This window comes from Parasteatoda tepidariorum, chromosome 2, assembly GCF_982258835.1.
Source record: "Parasteatoda tepidariorum strain Cologne lab strain chromosome 2, Ptep-v5.0, whole genome shotgun sequence".
NCBI classification, from domain to species: Eukaryota; Metazoa; Arthropoda; class Arachnida; order Araneae; family Theridiidae; genus Parasteatoda; species Parasteatoda tepidariorum.
In genome coordinates, this window is record NC_141756.1 from 95,942,949 (window position 1) to 95,965,841 (window position 22,893).

Here is a 22,893-nt window from a genome sequence, read left to right on the forward strand (position 1 = left end):
AAGTATAGTATATATTAAAATGGGGTAAAATAAAATTTAAAAATTACTTTTTCAGGCCATGAATACAACCAGCTAAATCTTTTGTCATTTTACCAGCATCAACAGTGTCTACACAAGCTTTTTCAAGGACCTTGCAAAACCTAAAAAATAAAATAAATTGAACTGTTACTTAAAATCAACAGAGAGATTGGCTATTAAAGATTACAAGGATTATATCCAGTGTCCTGAATTTCATTCATGGTTAACAACTTAGAAATAGCATTCCAGATAAACCATGATAAGTTTGTTGTAGACGAAAAACATGGAAGAATTTATTCGAAGAAACTGAGGAAAATGAAAGAAACTAAAAATAGCTAATACAATTGTCTACAATACATACCATAAGAAGAGATTTAATTTAAACAAATTATATTTTACAATACCAGAAAGTAAAAAAAATTTTACATCATTTTTTAAAAATATGTTTTAATACAAAATTTAACAATCTATATATATTATTTGAGAATCAGTTTCGAGTATTCATATTAGAATGCTATTTATAATCGTGAATTCAATATTTTATATGTAGTACTTTAATGTTTAGTATCTCACTTTTTTAATTAACAGTATTATTAAAATAATGCTATGATATCTTAAAAGCTCTTTATTGTATATACTTAGGTTATAGTATGTTCTAACTAACATGAAATACTGAACGAAACTACAATTTCCCTTTCTTAAGAATTTCGGAAAAAAAAAATTCCAACTGCTGTTTTTTAGTTTTCACTTATTTAACTATGAATATGATATTTTAAATAGCCTGGATATTAATACTATTTTTTTTTTAGATTGCAATCATAAATCAATAAATTGCAATAAAAAATTACTACAATATTTGATTATTTCTTAAAGTTTTATTTCTTTTTTATGGGTTTTTTTAGGTAAAAACTATAGTAATTAAAAAAAAAGATAAAAAAATCCATGGTTTGCGACTAGCAACCTTAACTTAACACTTAACTAGTATCCCTGATAACTGGTTTAACACTAAGGATCCCAGACATTTATTTCTTTTGGGAATTTCACTTTATATTGTTTTGATAAGAAAAAAATCAATCTTACTTTTTTAAATCTTGATTGCCATCCAGCTTTGCTCTGTGTTCTAAACCTCTAGTCCATGCAAATATACTAGCAATAGGATTGGTACTTGTAGGGTTACCCTAAAATACAAAGGTAAAATAAATAAGTATTACGTTGTTTTCAAAATGGTGGTATATCACAGCATACAACATAAGTACTGACACGCAGACAAGCATGTAATGAACACAATACACACAGATATGATACTATAATACTATCAACTTCAGGCTTTTAGCCTAAACAAATTAAATTACTCAAAACATATTATCTTTAGAATTGAATTAATTTTGGCAATTATGAGTGAAATGTAAATTGTTTCTTGGGGAAACTTCAGAATAAAGGTTAATCATTTGCTAGTCTTGCATCTCATCTTTATTTTGTATAGAGTTAAATTTTTTGTACCACTCAAAACTTTTTAATACAGTCAAACCCCGCTATAGCAGGGTTTAAGCTGAGTCTAAAAATTCATTAGCAAAAAAGCTAAAATCTGGAAAAAAGTTTTCGCAAAATGCTAAAATGCTATTAGGCTTATAAAATTGCTTTATATCAAACAAGTACTGTAAGTTATCTGACAAAGAATAGCTTAATGTACAAGAATATCAAAAAGAATACCTACAACAAAAAAAAACACATTTATTATTTATCAAAACATTTTGGTTTATAATTAACAATCTTCCTTTCTTTCATGTTTGCCCATTTTACAAATGCTTCTTGAAAGTTAAATGCACTTTCAGGGCCCTCAATATTAATCATTAACAAATTGTTTACATGGTTGATTAACAACCTGTTTCGAATATTAGTTTTAATCAAATTAAGGCAGCTAAAGCCCCTTTCACAGTCAACAGTGTGCATTGGTATTGTTGCACAATACTCTATAACAGAAGTTATTAATGGGTACTGTTCAGACACATCATTGGTATATAAAAATAAAAGTAATTCATTAAATGACATGTTTTTACATCGTTGCATTAAGATGTGTTTAAATAATTCCCATTCACAAAGTAACTCAGTTTCTGTAAACTGAAAATCTTTTCTGGGAGATTCCCAAAACAAATTGAAAATGCAACGGATTTCCTTTACACCATAATGCTGTAATTCTTCCGAACTATGGGGCATCCTGCTAGGTATAAATATATTGAACATTTCGATTTTATCCAAATCTCCCAATCTATCAGTAATATTTTCATTCAAGATATTTAGATTTTTTCTCCTTCTTGCTTGATCAAGTTTTTTTCATGGATGTTAGCGTCATGGTTTTTCGCGGAAGCTTTTTTTTTAAATGGAATTTAGTAAAATCCTTTAGCAAAAATGCGAAAATGCTTTGCTGAATTTTAGCATTTTTGAGGGGTCTTTTCGCATTTTGCGAAAAAAGCTACCGTAGCGGAAACCCTGCGCTATAGTGAACCTTCAAGGGACCGAAATTTTGGTTCACTATAACCGGGAGTTCACTATATCCGTACTACAAACAATTTTAACTAATTTTTCCGAACTGCTCTCTTTTATTACACACTATTAAAATAAATGACCGACAAAAAAAAAATACAAAAATGATTAAAAAACAATATGTTGTAACAAAAAATGTGTCAACTTTTATTTTTTATTACTCTTCGTCTTGCGTACAAAAAATTTAGGGCTGGCCTTTATTTAGGGATGAGAAACTGAGATAGAAGAAGCAAACAAGAAAAAATGCTTATGGCTACATTCCACTTTAAAAATAGGTATATGTATTTTATGTAGAAATTTCAAAATTACCAAAAAATTAAGGAAAAAAAAAATCAGTTGAAGACAGAAAAAAGTTCACAATAACCAATTTCCTCTCTTTTTTTGGTTCACTAAATTCACAAAAAATAATATTATATGTGTATAGCAAGGAACGGGAGCGAACATTTCATTCACTATATCCGAGAGTTCACTATAAACCATGTTCACTATGTTTGACTGTATATAAAATTTAAAAACTATTGTATCCATTCACAAGAGCAAGTCTTCCTAAAGGGATTCAAATATAGACGATTTTTCTCTTTCGAGGTTTAACACAGAAATATTTGTGTAACACTAAATGCAGGAATATTTCGACAATTGGCAAAAACCAAAGAAATATCATTAACGTCTGAGAGTTCCACGAATCCAGTTTTGACAGCTTTTTAATTATAATAAGCATTTAAAAATTAAACTATAAAGCTAAGGGGAATTAAACATAGAATTTAATATTAACTTATTAACAGTTAACATAATACAGTAAATGCATTGGACTAATTTAAAATGAGTGAAGTTTATATAAATTTTAAAAAGATTGTCAAAGAGAAATGAGTAATAATCTAATAAAATGCAAAGTAAAATATAACAAAATTTAATTATAAAAGAAATGTTAAAAATCTTTTTTAAAAAGAATTATATTTATAAAACAATTTAAAATGAATGGTTGCAAAACAAATTTTTAAACAGCAATCGGGTAAAAATAAAATATTTTTAAATCTACTGTTGAAACAAAAAATTTTAAAGTTAAAAAAAGTATGAATTGTCAAAACAGAAAAATTTAATTCGATGTAAACAAAAATAATCAAACAACAAAATTAATAAATACACTAGTTTAAACAATTTTTAATTACCTTTTAAAATATGGAAGAAAAATCCACAAAAATATTCTTTATATTAATACATTTACACTATAATACATGATAGCTGCAATCACAGATTATTTTGTTACAATTATGTTAATTAAAAATTTATTCACCATTTATAATAAAGTATAGAATTATAAAATCAGAAGAGTATATTTTTAATAATTAGAAAAATACCTTTTGATGTTCCCTGTAATGCCTTGTTACAGTACCATGAGCAGCTTCAGATTCAATTGTTTTACCATCCGGGCACACTAGAACGCTGGTCATCAAACCTAATGAGCCATAACCTATAAAAACAAACTTCATTTAACTTAAAACATCATTTAACTAATTCAGCATTTTATACAATTATTAAAATATTTATCCAATTTAATCTATTAACCAAAAAAATATTTCATTAAGAATTTTCTATTGCCGATAATTAAACAAAGTTGCAAACTGTTTGTACTAAACTTTTTTCTGAAGCTTTTATCCTTACAATCTTTATCAATTTATTTTTCATAACAAATAAGATAGATTAAACAGTGATCTTATCTACTTTGTAATGGTATACAGAGAGAGCGTAATAGCTCCAGTTATCAAAGAAATGTTGAATAAGATCACTGAAACTTATATCTATTAATATTATTCTTCTAATGTACCTTAAATTTGACTAATATTTAATTAAAGTAAAATATTTAAAAAATAAACAAGTTTTAAAGGTATTAAAATATGAGAGAGAAAGATTACTTAAAATAGTTAATTACTCTGCATTTATGATTAAAAATAATTTTTTTATCATAAAATGATTTTTGCTAAGCTTTTACACAAAAAAAAGTTAAAGATACATATTAAGATATTGATAAATATCAATGTTTTTCCGTACTTTTTTCATCAGTTTCCCCATAGAAATTAACGCACTTTACACATTTGATACATTTACACATATTACAACAAATACATAAAATAATAATTACCTTGAGCAACAACATCAGATTGTACATCTCCATCATAATTTTTACATGCCCATACAAATCCTCCAGAGGATTTTAGAGCTTGAGCAACCATATCATCAATAAGACGATGTTCGTACCAGATACCAAGGGATTCAAATTTACTTTTGTAATCCCTAATAAAATAAAACAAACATTATTAAATAAAGCATAAATGCAAAGCCTCATTTTACAAATACATTTTGTACAATATACATGCCTGTCATAAATTTCTTGGAAAAGATCTTTGAACCTTCCATCATAGCTCTTGAGAATTGTATTTTTGGTACTGAGATAGAGTGGCCATTTTTTCATTACAGCATATTCAAAGCAGCTTTTGGCAAAACCCTTGATGGACTACAGAAAGAAAAATAATGATTAGTAAAGCTGTGAAGCTTGAATTTCTTTTTTTAAAAAGGTGTAAAGCTAATTTTTAATAATTATTTATTAGATGTAGAGTTTGATGGAACTTTAACCAAATGTGGCAACACTGATTTTGAAAACATTTTTCTTTTTCAATTAAATGCTAATTTGGATATTTGTAATAACCAGGGGTGATTGTGAGTCCAACTCAAAAATCCGAAAAATTTCTTGAGTAAAATCATTAAAGACGTATAATGTCTTTATAAATTTAAATCATTGATATTTTCAAAACATTGAATTCTAAATAAATTATATACAGCATAATTTAAATGAATAATTATGTATAAGTTTATTTTTATCTCTCATCACATTTATTATTCTACCAGAAAAAATATTTATAAATGAAAATGCCAAGTATAAATTCTAGTTCTTCTTCTTGGGCACTACAGCCCATGACAGGTCAAAGCGTACCCAATAAGTTTTTGCCATCTTGATCTATTCTGTGCCATGGCCTAGTTCTAATATTTTTAAATAAAATAATCAAGAATTTTTATACATAAATGTGATCGATGATTTCTTAAAACTTCTGGACCTAAGATTTCTGGAAACTTCCGGAGCGCAGTTAGGGAAAAATCCGGGAATCCGGATTTTTTCTGGAGCACAATCACCTCTGAATAACAGATAATTCTCTATAGTACTAACTAAACTGTGGGTTGATATTCTGCCATCTTTCTCATAATAAATAAATTGAAAATTTTATAAAAGATTTGAAAAAAAATTCTTTAAAGTTATGAAGCAAATAAATAGGAAATTATTCACTGGTTAAAAATAAAAAAGGAGAATTTTTACTTTTCCCATTATTTTTAAAACTCTCCATAATCCCTTAATTAGAAAACTTAAATAGAAATTGCAAGAAATCCGTAGCAGTTGGCATCCTCCTATTATCATAATCTTTATAGACTTTAGTTGACAAGTAGACCTTCTAAATATGGTTCACTAACATTGTTTTTGACTTTTGATTGAACAAATTTTCAAAAATACATAACTTTGTTCTTTTCAAAACTACATAAGTACATGCAATTTAATAATTAATTCATTAATTAATATATATTCAATAGATTTATTAAAAAATTGCAATCAAATAAAAATTTCATTAAAAAATAGTCAACAAAACATATTGCCGCCTAACTCATAAAAATTAATCAATTCAAGTGAGTAAGTCAATACTTTTTTGCTCAATCATTTGGTATGATGTGTGTAAAAAGCAGTTTCGCAAATAGTATGATAATATTTACAAATGCAAAGAACATTTTTGATACTACTAAAATTCTATTCTAAAAATTCTAAAAGTATTCTATTGCTGGGTAACATTGAAACTTCATAGAATAGCTTCCTCTACATCAATAAAGATGTAAACTTATTGACACAGGTTTCATTTTATATATATGATTAATAAATTTTAGTTGCAGTAAATTTTATATAAAAAATTTCCTAAAACATGCTTAGAAATGTACAATAAACTGAATGTTATTATAAAATATACTAACTTCCTAGGTCAAGTTCATAACCTAGCAAGAAAGTTTGATTTTTACATGCAAAATGAAATATTTGGCACTTTTTTTTTATGACAAAACCACATAGAAAATTTTTCTTTTTAATACTTAAATGTATATTTAATCTATGAAATTTTTATGAATTAAAATAGATTGTCATATTGATGAATTCAATTAAATAGCAGCGATAAAAATAATTTATAGAGAAACCAAACTTCAATTTCAAGAAATTTCAACTTATTTTTTTAAATACTTTATTATTTTTATACTTAAATTACATTAACCTGATGGAGGAAAAAACTGGAGTTGGTACGCAGAAAATAATGCAATTTTAAATGTGACTGCTTGCAAAGAGGACCATAAAGTATTATAACTTGCAATAAAACTTTTTTATGATATCAGACTTCTGCTTTGTTGTTTAAAATTAAATATAATTAAAACTTTTAAAGTTACAAATCTTTATTGATAGCTGTAATCTAGACAAATCTTTACTGTAAATTGATAGCTGTAAAAAAATGAAAAAAGTATGGTATATACTTAGTATATTTTGTTTGTATAGATAAAACTAAAAAGACAAAAAACTTATAATTTATCAACCACATGAGAAAAATAAAATTTTATTTTCTTCTTTATTTTTTAATTTCTTTCAAAAATGATTCTAAATACACATTAGTTTTCTTTGAAATAACTGTTTAAGTTAAATTATTTATTTAAAGTATACAAATATGGTCTATTTATTTATTTTTCGATTTTAGATAACTTCAAAAATATTTATTAAAAGTTAAAAAAAACATATTGCACATTACTGTTTCATAAAGTACAATTTGCGAGTGATTTTTATCAAAAATTATCATAAGAATCGTTAAAAAAATGCATAACAGGTTTTTCTCTACACATTATTTCTTTCAAAAATTATTCTAAATATACATTAGTTTCCTATGAAATAACTGTTTAAGTACAATTAGTTACTTAAAGTATACAAATATGGTATATTAATTTATTTTTTGATTTCAGATAACTTCAAAAATATTTATCAAAAGCTTAAAAAAAATATTGCACATTACTTGTGTTTCATTAAGTACAATTTGCGAGTGATTTTTTTTTATCAAAAATTATCATAAGAATCGTTAAAAAAAATAAGCATAACAGGGTTTTTTTTCTACAAAAATGTGTATCTTAATTTCAAATACATTTCTTTCAACAGAAGTACATTTATACTTATACATTTTCCAGATCATTATGTACTTACGTCATCTGTGTTATACATTCCCATTACAACACCTCCTGTTTGCTGGAAATTGAACACTTCTATTTTTCTTGCCTCACTACCGTCATGGGGTGTGTATAGAAGTTCGACTCTGCCAGGTTTTTCAACAACAAAGTCTGTGCATTTGTACTATAAAATAAAGACCAAATTACTTTCATATAATTTATAAGTTGGAGTAACAACAAATACAATCCTGAAAAACAAAACTATATATTGAGCAGGATTCGGTGGTTCATTATAAATGTTTTTTTTTTTTTTTTTAAATTTATTGAATTTAACTAAGTATTTGTTAATTTATTTTTCATTTATGACTTTGATTATAATAATTTAATTAGCTTATAAATATCTGATTTTTCAACTTTAAATTTATATGCTGATGAATATTTTTAAAATATTTATGCCAAAGAATAAATTTGCACCATGCAAATCTATAAAAGTTAAGTAAATAATGAAATAAATGAGCAAAAAAAAATTTAACATATATTAAAAAAATAAAACAAAGTTCGATATATATATCTGCTATAAATACTTTAAGTTTTCCGCCCATTTATTTTCCTCCTTATAAAAGGATAAAATAAAATAAAAAATAAATGTATAAGTTAATATTAATTTTTCCTATATAGTCTGATGGATAAATATTTTTCCTATTAAGCATCCACACTCAAATGAAGATGGAATGTAAAAACTTTTTAAAAGTTTTTAACCTCAACATTATCAATATTTTACGATAGCAAATAATTTCAGCAGGAAGTCAAAAGTAGTAACATTTTATGAATCTTAAAGTACGTAAGAAGAATAAAAAATAAGAATTTTTTAAGGAGCGTAAGAGATCTAACTCAGTGTATGAGAAATATTATCCGGTATAAGATTAAAGTTACTAAAAACTAGCATTATACAGAAGATAAATAATTATTTGTAAATCATGTATTTAATTATTTTATGTCTTTATTTATTTATAATAAAGATTGTTAAGTATTTTATTCGTTTATGTAAAGATTATTTGACATTAGTACCGAATTTTTTTTTCCTGCAAAACTTAATCATATCTTTAATAGATTACCAAACATATTATATGTTACCTCCACTATCTTATGAAGTTTGAGATTCAGAGAACAATAAATAATAAATTAATAAAAATAAAATAATACAGTCGAACTCGTTTATAACAAGCTCGGGTTTAACGAGAACTCGGATTTACCGAGGGAAACGAGAATATTTGGTTGGATCAATGTTAAGTCTATGGAACAGATGTCGCTTTTAACGAGCAAGACCCGGTTTTAGCGAGCAGTATTTTTCTGTCTTGCAATCTTTTTTCGAAACTTTCTAGTCTCTCTGTCTTATCTTTTTTTCAAAATCATAAGAAATGCACGCGAAATCAGAAATAAAAAAAAAATAAAAACGTGAACTGAAACTTAATTGCCCTTATCACTCTAAAGCTTTATTGGTTGACGAAAAAGTAAAAATTTTACGGGAGTAGGATGACGGTGTTAAAAATGCCGAAATCTGCAAATGGTATGGATTGCCTTCATCTACTGTTTCCACACTGCTAAAAAACAAAGGCAAGTTCATGGATGCATACGACCAAAATAAAACAGACTGTAAACGACTGAAGAAGTGCTCGAAAGAGGATTTGAACGAAGCGTTTATTGAAATGGATGAAGGTGCAACGTGGTGCTGATTTAGCTGTGAGTGGACCTATTCTAAAAGTGCAAGCAGAAAAATTTGCTGAACAATTTGGATATTCTGAGTTCGTTGGGGGGGGGGGTCAGTTGTCATTAAATTAAGAAAAGCATTTAAGTAAATTAATTAATGTAATTAAAGTAAGTCTCCCACATCTTCTGATTGCACGCCTGCCTTAAGGACCCGTTTATTACGAGCACTCGGATTTAACGAGTACATGCTACGATCCCTTTGTGCTCATTTTAAACGAGTTCGACTGAAATAAAATTCTTATAAGGAACTTTTATGTCAATACCATAAGCGAAGAAGGAGCACAAAGTAATTGAGAGGGGGGGGGGTTAACTGAAAAAAATATTTTTCCGAATCATTCTTTTTCTAAGAACTAATTACACCGAGAAAAAAAATAGTTCATTACTTCATTTTTAAAACATTAATTTGAATATGTTAACTTTCATAACTTTCCATTTTTTATATATTTTTTTTATTATTAACCTTTGTTGAACAGCCGACCCAATTTTTAGGTTTACGGCTTCTAATGTTCAACTCTGTAGCCTTGTAATTTTGTACCCAATTTTTAGTTTTAGGGCTTCTAATGTTCAACTCTGTAGCCTTGTAATTTTGAACCCAATTCAGAAGACAAGGGAACTCCTGGATAAAGTATTGGGAGAAATTTTGCCTTCATGGAGGACTTTTTAATGGAATTAACCCGCATTTGCATTACATGGAGAGGAGAACCATAAGAACCTTCCTCCGTTAGCTTGATGGCAAAGGGACTGTAATGCATGATCAGTCTGCCACTGAGAATATTTCACGTCAGCACAGTGATTGGTGCAAGCCGGATTCGTATTGACCAGCCATCGCTGGATTTGAACCCGGTTCACCTCATTGGAAGGCGAACACTCTATCCCCTGAGCCATCGCATCTCTGGCCATATGTATCTTGTATTAAATATTGAGTGTTAGTAAGTTTCTTAAATAATGTTTCTGTTAAGTTTTTCAAATAATGTTCTTCCAATTTGTTACAAAAAATATAATTGTTACTTATGCTAATGGTAAAAAAATGAATTTTACCAATACAAGTTTTCTATTCAAATTTCTAACAGCCAATTTAAACAGACAAACAGATAAAAACAGCTTCTAATTACATCAAAATTTTAAACTCATAATCTAAACTGATTAGGACATAAAAAATATAAAAGCAACAAATAAATAATAATGGAAAAATTTTCAAGTCTTGAAATTACAACCAAAACACTAAATACAGAAATTTCTCTGAAAGCTTTTTTTTTTAAATATTTAAATGACACAAAATGGATTAAATAAATATATTTATTTAACAAAATATAATAAGCAACTTACTAAAGATAGTATGCTTGTTGGTGAAGCATTCATAACAATTTATCAGTTTCGAGTTTATGTGAATTAAATGTAATGTATAGTGCGGCTTTGAGGACAACTCCTCCAGACTGCAAGTCTGGGGCTGTCTGCTGCTATGGTAACAAGCGAGAGCACATTTCTAATGGGGGTGAAATAGAGGAATGAAGGTGTCGATTGGTTTACTCACGACGATCTACGCTCAGATTAAGACAAAACTACTCACCCCACACCTCAATGCTTGTTGGTGAAGCATTCATAACAATTTATCAGTTTCGAGTTTATGTGAATTAAATGTAATGTATAGTGCGGCTTTGAGGACAACTCCTCCAGACTGCAAGTCTGGGGCTGTCTGCTGCTATGGTAACAAGCGAGAGCACATTTCTAATGGGGGTGAAATAGAGGAATGAAGGTGTCTATTGGTTTACTCACGACGATCTACTCTCAGATTAAGACAAAACTATTCACCCTACACTCCTACTCGAAGAGACCTTTCTTCGTAACCATAGTACCTGCCACCAAGCAAGAAGGGTGTCAGGAGGAGTTTAGCTCAGATTAAGACAAAACTATTCACCCTACACTCCTATTCGAAGAGACCTTTCTTCGTAACCATAGTACCTGCCACCAAGCAAGAAGGGTGTCAGGAGGAGTTTAGCTCAGATTAAGACAAAACTATTCACCCTACACTCCTATTCGAAGAGACCTTTCTTCGTAACCATAGTACCTGCCACCAAGCAAGAAGGGTGTCAGGAGGAGTTTAGCTCAGATTAAGACAAAACTATTCACCCTACACTCCTATTCGAAGAGACCTTTCTTCGTAACCATAGTACCTGCCACCAAGCAAGAAGGGTGTCAGGAGGAGTTTAGCTCAGATTAAGACAAAACTATTCACCCTACACTCCTATTCGAAGAGACCTTTCTTCGTAACCATAGCACCTGCCACCAAGCAAGAAGGGTGTCAGGAGGAGTTTAGCTCAGATTAAGACAAAACTATTCACCCTACACTCCTATTCGAAGAGACCTTTCTTCGTAACCATAGTACCTGCCACCAAGCAAGAAGGGTGTCAGGAGGAGTTTAGCTCAGATTAAGACAAAACTATTCACCCTACACTCCTATTCGAAGAGACCTTTCTTCGTAACCATAGTACCTGCCACCAAGCAAGAAGGGTGTCAGGAGGAGTTTAGCTCAGATTAAGACAAAACTATTCACCCTACACTCCTACTCGAAGAGACCTTTCTTCGTAACCATAGTACCTGCCACCAAGCAAGAAGGGTGTCAGGAGGAGTTTAGCTCAGATTAAGACAAAACTATTCACCCTACACTCCTACTCGAAGAGACCTTTCTTCGTAACCATAGTACCTGCTACCAAGCAAGAAGGGTGTCAGGAGGAGTTTAGCTCAGATTAAGACAAAACTATTCACCCTACACTCCTACTCGAAGAGACCTTTCTTCGTAACCATAGTACCTGCCACCAAGCAAGAAGGGTGTCAGGAGGAGTTTAGCTCAGATTAAGACAAAACTATTCACCCTACACTCCTATTCGAAGAGACCTTTCTTCGTAACCATAGTACCTGCCACCAAGCAAGAAGGGTGTCAGGAGGAGTTTAGCTCAGATTAAGACAAAACTATTCACCCTACACTCCTATTCGAAGAGACCTTTCTTCGTAACCATAGTACCTGCCACCAAGCAAGAAGGGTGTCAGGAGGAGTTTAGCTCAGATTAAGACAAAACTATTCACCCTACACTCCTATTCGAAGAGACCTTTCTTCGTAACCATAGTACCTGCCACCAAGCAAGAAGGGTGTCAGGAGGAGTTTAGCTCAGATTAAGACAAAACTATTCACCCTACACTCCTATTCGAAGAGACCTTTCTTCGTAACCATAGTACCTGCCACCAAGCAAGAAGGGTGTCAGGTGGAGTTCTCCAGAAAGCCACACTATACAACTATGGTATAAACAATTAATGACTTTAATGCATGAATAAAAATTAATACCTGGTCACCATGAGCATGCCTTCCGATCACAATTGCTTTGGTCCATCCAGGTACTAAACGTGGAATAGATTTACAAATAATTGGTTCTCTGAACACAGTTCCTCCCAGGATATTCCTAACAGTACCATTTGGACTAGGCCACATTTTCTTCAATTTAAATTCTAAAAGAAGAAAAAAAATATTTCTGAATTCTGTCTGCTAAGTAAAATTTAAATAATGATTTTCATGGAAACTTTTACACAATTTATAACAAAATAAGATTTTATCAAAAAAAATCCATATTTTGAATTAAAAAACATAATTAAAAAATATTTGAGACTTTAAAAACACATAACAAAAAGCAAACATATAATAAAATAAACAAACACAGAATGCATCTTGAGAACATGCCTTCTCGCATTTACTAAAAAAAGATATTTTTTCATTAAAATGCTTACGTTTAGACTCCAAAATAAATTAAGGCTTAAACAGCATTTCACAAAATTGTGTCCTTTCCTTAAAAAAATGCATTTAGTAAGTTTTTCTGTTAGTAACAGAATCTAGTCAACTAATTCAAGCTAACAAAAAATTTTTTTTAAATCAGACATTTAAAAATTTGACAATATTCTTGTGATCACTTTATCATAATTGACTGTTAGCAAAGCAGCTGAAATTTCTCAATCAATGCTTACTAAATTCTTAATGATTTAAAAGCTCAAATTCAAAACTTGTTGTTGGATACAAAAATGCTTAACTACATTTGATAGGGGAAAAAACGAATTATTTATTATAAATTCAAAAAGAAAATATATTTATCAACAAAATCACATAATAGTTATAGAACAAAAAACAACATATGATTCAGTCAAGCAAATCATTTTAATAATAACAGGGGTAATTATTAAAATGATGAAACTCAAAAATCCTGAAAATTTCTAGAGAAAATCATCAATGATGCATTTCAAAAAATTTATGTCTTTATAAATTTAAATCATTGATATTTTCAAAACATGAAATTCTAAATAAATTATATGCAGCACAATTTAAATGAATAATTATGTATAAGTTTACTTTTATCTCTAAATCACATTTATTATTCTACCAGAAAAAATATTTAGAAATGAAAGAGATGCAAAGTATAAATTCTAGTTCTAATATTTTTAAATAAAATATACAAGACTTTTTATTTATAAATATGATCGATGATTTTTTGAAGCTTCCGGACTGTGGATTTCCAGAAACTTCCGGATGGCAGTTAGCAAAAAATCTGGAAATCCAGACTTTTTCCGGAGCACAATCATCTCTCTAATAACTAACAGAATAGCTGAAACTAAAGAAAGTACAAACAGAGATGTTAAAAATTGAACAGAATAAAACAATTAATTAAGGTAAATTTAGCTGGCAGAAATTAGCTTAGTGCAAATAGGTCAGCTGATCAAATGATGATATAAACTGGATCCAAAGTAAAAAGGAACACCTTGAGTCAAACCCTTTGAGGGAAAGAATAACTAATTTACCTTCAACTCTAGCTTCATCTGGAGTAATTGTTGCACACTTGATACCAACATTGTGCTTCTTGATGGCCATGGCAGCATCTAAAGTGACTTGATCATTTGTTTGGTCTCTGTAAGGCAGACCAAGATCATAGTATAGACATTCAATCTTCAGGTATGGAAAGATGAGTTTTTCTTTGATCTTCTCCCAGATCACTCTGGTCATTTCATCACCATCCAACTCCACAACGGGCTTGTCCACTGTGATACGGCGATCAGTGCCATCTAAGAAAAATCAAAATCATGTTGATTGATCCAATAAAATATTAAATTAGAATGAAAATTAAAATAATAATTGCTTAATGTAAAAAATTTCCATAAAATTTTAAAATTTCTCAAGATAAAAGCAAAATATAACAAAAAATATTAAGATTAAATGCATGTTTCTAAACTATATTTTCTTTCTTAATATGATTTTTTTTTTTTTAAATTAGCTTATATGTATCTAAATTTTGAATGTGCTAAGCACTATGACATTGTTTTTGACATCAAAAATAGAATCCTATAGGTTAATCACAGTTATGGTAGAAAATAAATTATTCATCATTGGCTTTTATCAAATCCAAGGTTGGCATGTTAAAACCAAAGTGATTTAAACCATAGACTAAACCAAGTGTTTTTTTGCTTTTTTTTTAAATATTATGTTTAATAATCGATCGATCATTTATAAAAACTCTTTCAGTTTGATTGTAACAAAATGAAAAAAAATTAACAATTTTGAGTTAATTCCGAATGGGAATCTGTATTTCAAATAAACATAAATCTGCATTTTTGAAATATTTAGGCAGAAGCACCTTTTCACAAAAATATCTATGCTAAAAAGAGTAGGTTTTTCGTCCAGAACAAACCTATTTTTTCCAGAACAGTGGAAGAAAATGATATAAAATCAGAAGAAACTAGACAAAATGGAAGAAACTGAAAACGACCAATACAATTGTCAAGCATCAAGTATTATATGAATAACTCACATTAAAACAAATTAAATTTAATAAAGAAACAGATAGTTTAAAGTTTGATATTTACTTTTTTTTCAACAAAAAAAAATATTTATTAAACAGCTTTTTGGAGAAAGCTATGTATCATATTATTTAAGAGTTAATTTTTGTCGAAAATAAACCAAAAAAAAAACCTGTAAAACAAAACAAAAAAAGTGTTTAACAAAAACTTTTTTTTTAACCTGATTAATCTAAATGCAAAATGGATTTAAAAAGAACTACCATAAATTGACATCTTTTCTCATATAATCTGTATCTAAAAAGCAGTAGCACCTACATTATAGGCGCTATTATTAGTGAACTTCTGTTCTTTAGATATTATAGTATAATATCTAAAGAACAGAAGTGCAATAATTTATAATAAAAAAATAATAAAAATAAACAAATAAGAAAATTTTAAAGAAAGCGAAATTATTACATATTTAAGACCAAGAGACACATTGAATGAATTTAAGGGATTGAGGTCATACTTTTTCCAAATGTGACATTTTTATATTTAACTGTTCCTTACTATTATTTCTAGGCAGTTCTAGCTTAGAGACTGCAAAATTACGTAAACACCCTACTACCTAAATGGAAGTCATGTTTTTCTACCTGAAACTCCCTCCAACACAAATTGAAAATTTGGCTAATCAATATATTGCCCCAAACACTTCAATTAAAGAGCTTATTGTGAAACTATCTCAAGTATTTCTTTTTTCCGTTAGCAACAAATTTATTTTAAAAACAATAAAAGAAAAATCCAGGAATTTTAAATGACGTAAAAAGCTACTTAAAAAAAACATATTTATATTGAATATAGATAAAGTAATGAATAGAATAAGAAAAACTGTAAAAATCTGCATTTCTCTTTTTTGAAGAAAATTTATTTACTCTTTAGTTTTATCTTTTCACGAACACCTTACTGCTTTCATTAAAATTTGTTTTGAATATAAAACTTAGCTGAAGATCACCCTAAATATTACAAATAGACGAGTATTTTTTTTTTTTTTTTTTTTTTTTTTTGTCATTCTTGTTTATCACCAATTAAACAAGAAAGAAGAAAGTTATGTCTAGATTTCAATGTAATCAGCTTTTAATGTTTACAACAGCAACAATTGCTAAAATAATTCACCACAATCAAGCAATATGCTGTGTCACCCTTTAAGAAAATCGCCGTTGAATCAAAGAAAAAGAAAATGTCTTCATTGTGCTTTGTTAATCACAATTTATAAACCTCTTTTGAATACAATAACGCAATTTCCAATAACATATTTCACAGCTTTACGAACAACTACTTCAAAACACCGCAACTAAGTTTTGTTTTTAGTTTCCCAAAAATAATTTCATTTTATATTTTGTACGGAGGAATTCACGATATGTTGACTAAAAAAAATTTAAAATACGATTAAAAAATTTACTTTTATCTATAATTTTCAATTCAACGAATACACCAAAAATATTAGTATCCAAATATTAATTATTTAGTTTTTTTTTTTTACCAGGGCCTCTTTTAATTAGCGAAGCGATAAAAATTATAGCTAAAGTTTTAAAGTAACAAATAAATTTATTTTATTCTACGGTTTGTGATAATTCTGTAACATAATCTGAGTGATGATCAAAAAAACATAATGCACAAATAATACTATAAACTTTTAATAATTCAGTTGTAACACAAGATTTATTTCCGAACTTCAGAATTACATGGGCGACTAACGCCTGAGATCGCCGGACTTAAAACAAGCTTTGTATTGAGCTTAACAATGTTCCTTGACATTTTCATCAAAATATTTAGAACGCCTTTTTTAATGTAAGTGAAAATGTTTTAAAATAAAACTTCGATAAATATGCTTTTACTTTAGATAGTTACTGTAACGCCTCAGCAACGTCTCTAGTTATTCTGAGTCTTCTTGTTATAAAAGGTAAAATTGCTTTTTTAAAAGTTGCAAATGTACATTTAAAAAAAAAAAATTTGAAATATATAATTTTTTTTATAAAATATGAATTTTTTTAATAATTTACAGGCTACGCTGACCCTTAGAAATGTTTAAGCAATCGTTTTGCAAAACTCAATTCGATTGCTCATTTCTCTGCTTTATTCATAGTTTAACCACTTAATATATTACTAATTAAGTAGTAAAAAATTTCAAATATTGAAGAGGATTGATAATTAATATTCGTTCGTTGAAAAAAGAATATAAAAAAAAAAACCCCCAACAATTATTTACTCAAAAAATAAGAATATGGGGTTGGAAGAAATATAACTCTAATAATAGACTTTTCTAATAATAGCCCAATAACTTTTCACCAAACTTAGTTATGCGACGAAAAAAAAGTTATTAAAATTTACTAAAAATCGACATTCTAGATTCATGTCTTTACTTAATATATTAACTCAAAACTCATAATTCCGACAAAATACACTTTTCGGTCACATCAAGAAATTGGCATTTTACTAAATATTAGTTAAAATATATATCATTACAGAATCCCCTCATTAAAAGCATTCAAAAAGTAATTTTTGTATAAAAGCAGATGGTTTGATCATGTCCAAAAGAGAATAGAAAATCTTTTTGTTAATATTTCAGTTTCATCAAAAATTAAAAACTTTCAACATTTTAGTTACAAAACTAATTTGAAATTCAAAAAAAAAAAAAAAAAAAAAAAAAATAGAGATCCTTAACTTTAGTCTTAAAACTATTTGACAGCAAGAAAATAAATAAATAAAACTAAGCGATTAGTTTTTCTTATTCATAGCAAAATTGGATAATCTGAGGGGGAAAATCAAAAATAAAACTTCAAAAAATTAGTCTGGAGTTTATTTCAGGAACATTTATTTTTTAGGGTTCAGAAAATCTGAAAAATTTAGACAGCAAAAACAGGTTTTCAAAGGACGATTAATCGTTTGATTTATCAAGCAGTGCAAACTGCGAGGAGAGAAAAAAAAAAAAAAACATTCCAAATCAGAAATGCACATAACATCAATTGGACTCTAGCTTAAGCGTTTAAAATTAAGTAACAAGAGACATAAAATGTAACGGGTCATTTTTTTATTTTCTCTCATAAAATGTGAAGTATACCGTAATTACCTTGAATTCTATTTCAGTCTACAAAATAAACAAATATTACTCCCTCTCATCCACGCAAATAAACACGCGCTAAGTGAAGCCACCATAATTTAATCCCGAAGAGAGGGATAAAAATACACCAGCTACTTTTTATACAGCAAATATCGATCTCACAGATGTTCTAGTTTTCGGAAATTACAAAAACTGCAAGTGTCAGTAGTAGTCATCAACATCAATCACTCCTTTTATCTTTTCAAAAAAATACTTTCAGCACATTTTGTCCAATGGGAACTATTTTTATCCACGCTACAGATCAAATTGGTGTAAAACAAGTGGCAATTTTTTCCTCGTTGACGAACGTGTACATAAAAAGTACAATTTTTTTTTAAATATATAAATTTAAATTAAATGCATTTTAAATAAATATAATTTTTTTAATTAGTGAAGTATCGTTTAGTTTTGAACGTTAAAACAAAATGATTGACAATAGAATATCAATCATGCATCGGGAATTAAAACGCAAATTTTAAAATACTAATGTAAAGAAAGGCCATTAAAAAAAGCACTGTTAAAACGGTAAAGTGTTAGATGCACTTAAAAAACACCGCAAGAAAATTGCACGTTCAAGAAAAATTTTAAAAAATAGTTTTCAAGTATTGTAATATAATAGCTTGCTGTCCAACACACGCTTGTTCTACTAAAATAATAAACATTTTAATGCCCTTGCCGCTTAATGCAAATGAAAAGGAGAATTAATCACGTTTTCTAAAAGAAACATGAAAATGCGTTAAATGTAGCTTTTAAATGCCTGCACCTGGGATAGCTTGTGATTCAAATAATATCTCAATCTCTCTTATTTTATTTTGAAATAATAATAAATATAAGCTTCATACACATAATAAAAATGAATTTTAGAAATTGAATATGAGACGTCGATTCCAAAAAACGGAAATTTGTAAAATCGTTTTCCCAAAAAAGAAGTTCGCTCAATTATTTTAAAGCACTAATTTTTAAGGAAATAAGGTATATGACACTCTTTAAGTTAATAACTATTCGACATTAACTGATAATAAATCAAACAAAATTTAAAACCGGATTTCGACATGATTCTTATAGAATAGTTTCCCTTTATTTTAACATGAGAAAACGATGCCCACAAAAAGGCAAAACGAACGCAATTTTGAGGGAAAGAGATTCGATAAATGGCGCATTTTTAGATTATTTTTTTAATTTTAAACCTTTATTTTCGTATAAAATAAGACAAATTAAAACACTTTTTGGATTAATAAAAAAAATATTTTGCGGGGCATAAGTTGTGCAAAAATCTAAGTTTATTCTAGTATATTAGGGAAATGTAAATGAAGAAAATATTCCAGAGAACAGCCCTACAGTCTTTAAGTGAGTAAGAACGGTTTTAAATTTAGCAGCATCTATTTTAAACATCGATTACACAGAAATTTGCAGATGTCGCACAAACTTATCATACAACAAGCTCTGCATTTTGACGCTAACAAGTATCCTATAAATTCTTATTGATAGTGCTATCGGCGGAACAGCCGCAACACACAACAAGCAAGCTATTTCCCACTAATACTACTACGTTATCAAACAATATTAGCTTCAACACAAACCATTCTGAACTTAAAGCTGCTCAATTTTAATATTTTGAGATAATCTATATTTAAAGGAGCAACACTGTATTACTTTCAAAGTTTCCATTGTTTGTTTGTTTTAACGTAATAGTATGCCCATTCGAGAACATTCTCTTTAAGATATAAGTTACTAATTCTGAAGGCTAACTCTTTTTTGAATTTTCTCAAAGCAGCATTTTCACTGTCTCGATAACTGTAGGAGGGCAATTCCATCGATTTATCATGCCTAACATCCCCTAATTAACACTAGATTGCCTAAGGAAATCATTTTGACTGCTCTTAATTCCAATTAGAAAAACAATGATGTATATAATGACACAATTTCTTAGAATTTTGTGACTTTTTGTACAACACATAATTTTTTTTTATTGTTAATTATTTACTAATAACTTGTTATTTAACCGTAAATAATATAAAAATGTTAAAAATTAATTTTAAACAAATTTATTTACGCATTCACAATCTAGTCATTTTGACTGCTTTTAGGCAATATAGGTATATACTAATTTTCCGTCTTTCTAGTGATAAAAAAATCTTAAATTTTAAAAATTAATATTAGTTAAACTATAATATTTCTTGCAATTCTTAGATTCTGGTAGCGTAGCAGTATTTTCAGAAATAAAATCAGCTAAGCTTTCAGAAAAATTTGCAATAATGTTTAAACTAAATTTACAACTTTCTTAGCAACATATGCTTTTGTTATTTCCACGAATGGCACATGTGCTGCTTTGATATTTTCGCAACTCCTACATTGTTTTGTTTTTTTATTCTTTTCTGTTGTTTCAAACCATGCTGCACATAAACTATAAATGAAGAGCTTGCGTTAAACAAAACAAACAATTGTTCGAAAAGTTATTAATCATTTTTAAATTATAAATTTTGTAAAAAATGGTAAATAAAATCCATCTTCATAAAAATGAATAATACCAATATTCTCAATACCAAATGATAAAAATATGAACTTTTTCAAAAAGAAAAAAAAAATATCGCGCGGAAAAAAGAAAAAAAAATAGGGATAGGGCTATTAAAAAAAATGAATGAACGAAATAAAAAATTTGTTCGAAACATATGTATTAGTGCCATTCTTAATAAATCCAATATATTATATCTTATTGAAAACATGTGGAATCTAAAAAGCACACTGATACATTGTCTGATAGAGTAATCTTAATTTAACTAGTATCATTTTTCAGAAGCCACCTGATTAAACGTAAAACGTGGCGGTATTGCCTTACGAATTGGATTAAAGCCAAGGCGTAAACAGCAGACATGATTGTCAAGATTTTACTCTATTTAATATTATCATCAGAAGCAGGTGCCTAGTAATAAAATAAATACAGTCTTAGAAAAATGTGGACACATTTTTTAAAAAAAATAATAAAATCTTAACGTCCACGTGATTTTTTTTTTATTGAATCGTCAATAGATCGAATGTACGTGGGGGAAAAAAAATTTTCATGTTAAATTACATAATAAATTTTATTTTAACATCAAAATCGAACTAAATAATTTTTTTTTAATTTAATTTATGAAATGCCCATCTTTATAAAATAACATGTTTTAATTTAAAAATTGCTTTGCTAAGGAGGTTCAATAATGTTAACAAAAATTAGGAGTTAAGGGGATATAACATTGAAACTTCAATATCTTTTTAAAGATTAAATTGTTAAGCAGGGGTCGAAAATTACTCATTTGACAAGAGCTAAAAATCAAGTTAACAAATGATGGGAAGATATTTTTTCAGTTTTTAAAAATTAAAGTAATAATGCTGTTGAACAAATAGTTGAGTCAAGGTGTTCCTTCTACTTAACATCTTTTTGATCCCCTCCCACCGAATAATGCATTTTACAGACATTTCACATTCAGCAATTCGTCTGTCTGTAGATAACAAAATAGAGGGGAAAATATTAGAGATAATTCAAAATTGATAAGATTAAAATGATAACTGCTTATCACTTTTATGAGTGATGAAATCTTCACAATTTTCAAAAAAGTAGAGTTCAAAATTTTTTTTAAATTTATGATACAAATTTGCAAAGAGAAATTCAAGGCACAATTTATGATGAAATTGTACGTACAAGTTATTAATTTATTCTGATTATATCTTCAACATTGATTAATAAGATGAATAAAATAACATACCTAGACTCACCAAATACAAATACTTGGAATTTATGTTTTTTTTTTTTTTTTTTTTTTTACAATAAAGATTGTTAATGCCTCGCGCTTAAGCATAAATTAGTGACTGACTAGGTTTGAGTATTTCCGTTCAATATTTGGAAAGTGCTATTATAAAAAAAAATTTTAATTTCGTAAAAAAGAAAGAAAAAAAAAGATGGGAATTACAGATTTAATTACCAAAAATCCTTCACAAAAATACTAATTAAAAAAATGCTGAAATTTAATTTGCCAAATACATTTCTTAAGTAAACTATCGACGCAAACATGGAAGTAATTACAAAATGCAATCTAATTCGGTAAATTTTTAATAAGCAGTAAACCGAAATTTTTTTATGTAAATGACACTATACAGCAGTGTTTCCCAAAGTGTGGTACGCATACCCCCAGGGGTACGGGAACAGTTTAGCGGGGGTAAGCTTTCTTATGCGAAAAATCTTGCAATAAACGAAAATTTCTAAAAAATTTATTCACAAACAAAGCTAGCCATGAAAATTTACGATTACGTATTTTTCTATTGGCTATTTTTTGCAGAGTTAACAGTTA

At 28.3% G+C, this 22,893-nt stretch overlaps 1 protein-coding gene across 1 annotated transcript in view; it reads right to left on the reverse strand.

Annotated features, from left to right (window-relative positions):
* LOC107452752 (isocitrate dehydrogenase [NADP], mitochondrial) overlaps positions 1-22,893 on the reverse strand; it is a 30,837-nt gene that overhangs the window by 1,565 nt on the left and 6,379 nt on the right. Inside the window, exons 2-9 of the mRNA XM_043044987.3 lie at positions 14,440-14,700; positions 12,944-13,104; positions 7,877-8,023; positions 4,932-5,068; positions 4,697-4,848; positions 3,915-4,027; positions 1,099-1,196; positions 48-140 (exon numbers count right to left, since the gene is read on the reverse strand). Of these exons, the coding sequence (XP_042900921.2) occupies positions 48-140; positions 1,099-1,196; positions 3,915-4,027; positions 4,697-4,848; positions 4,932-5,068; positions 7,877-8,023; positions 12,944-13,104; positions 14,440-14,700 (1,162 nt within the window). The remainder of the gene's footprint in view (positions 1-47; positions 141-1,098; positions 1,197-3,914; positions 4,028-4,696; positions 4,849-4,931; positions 5,069-7,876; positions 8,024-12,943; positions 13,105-14,439; positions 14,701-22,893) is intronic.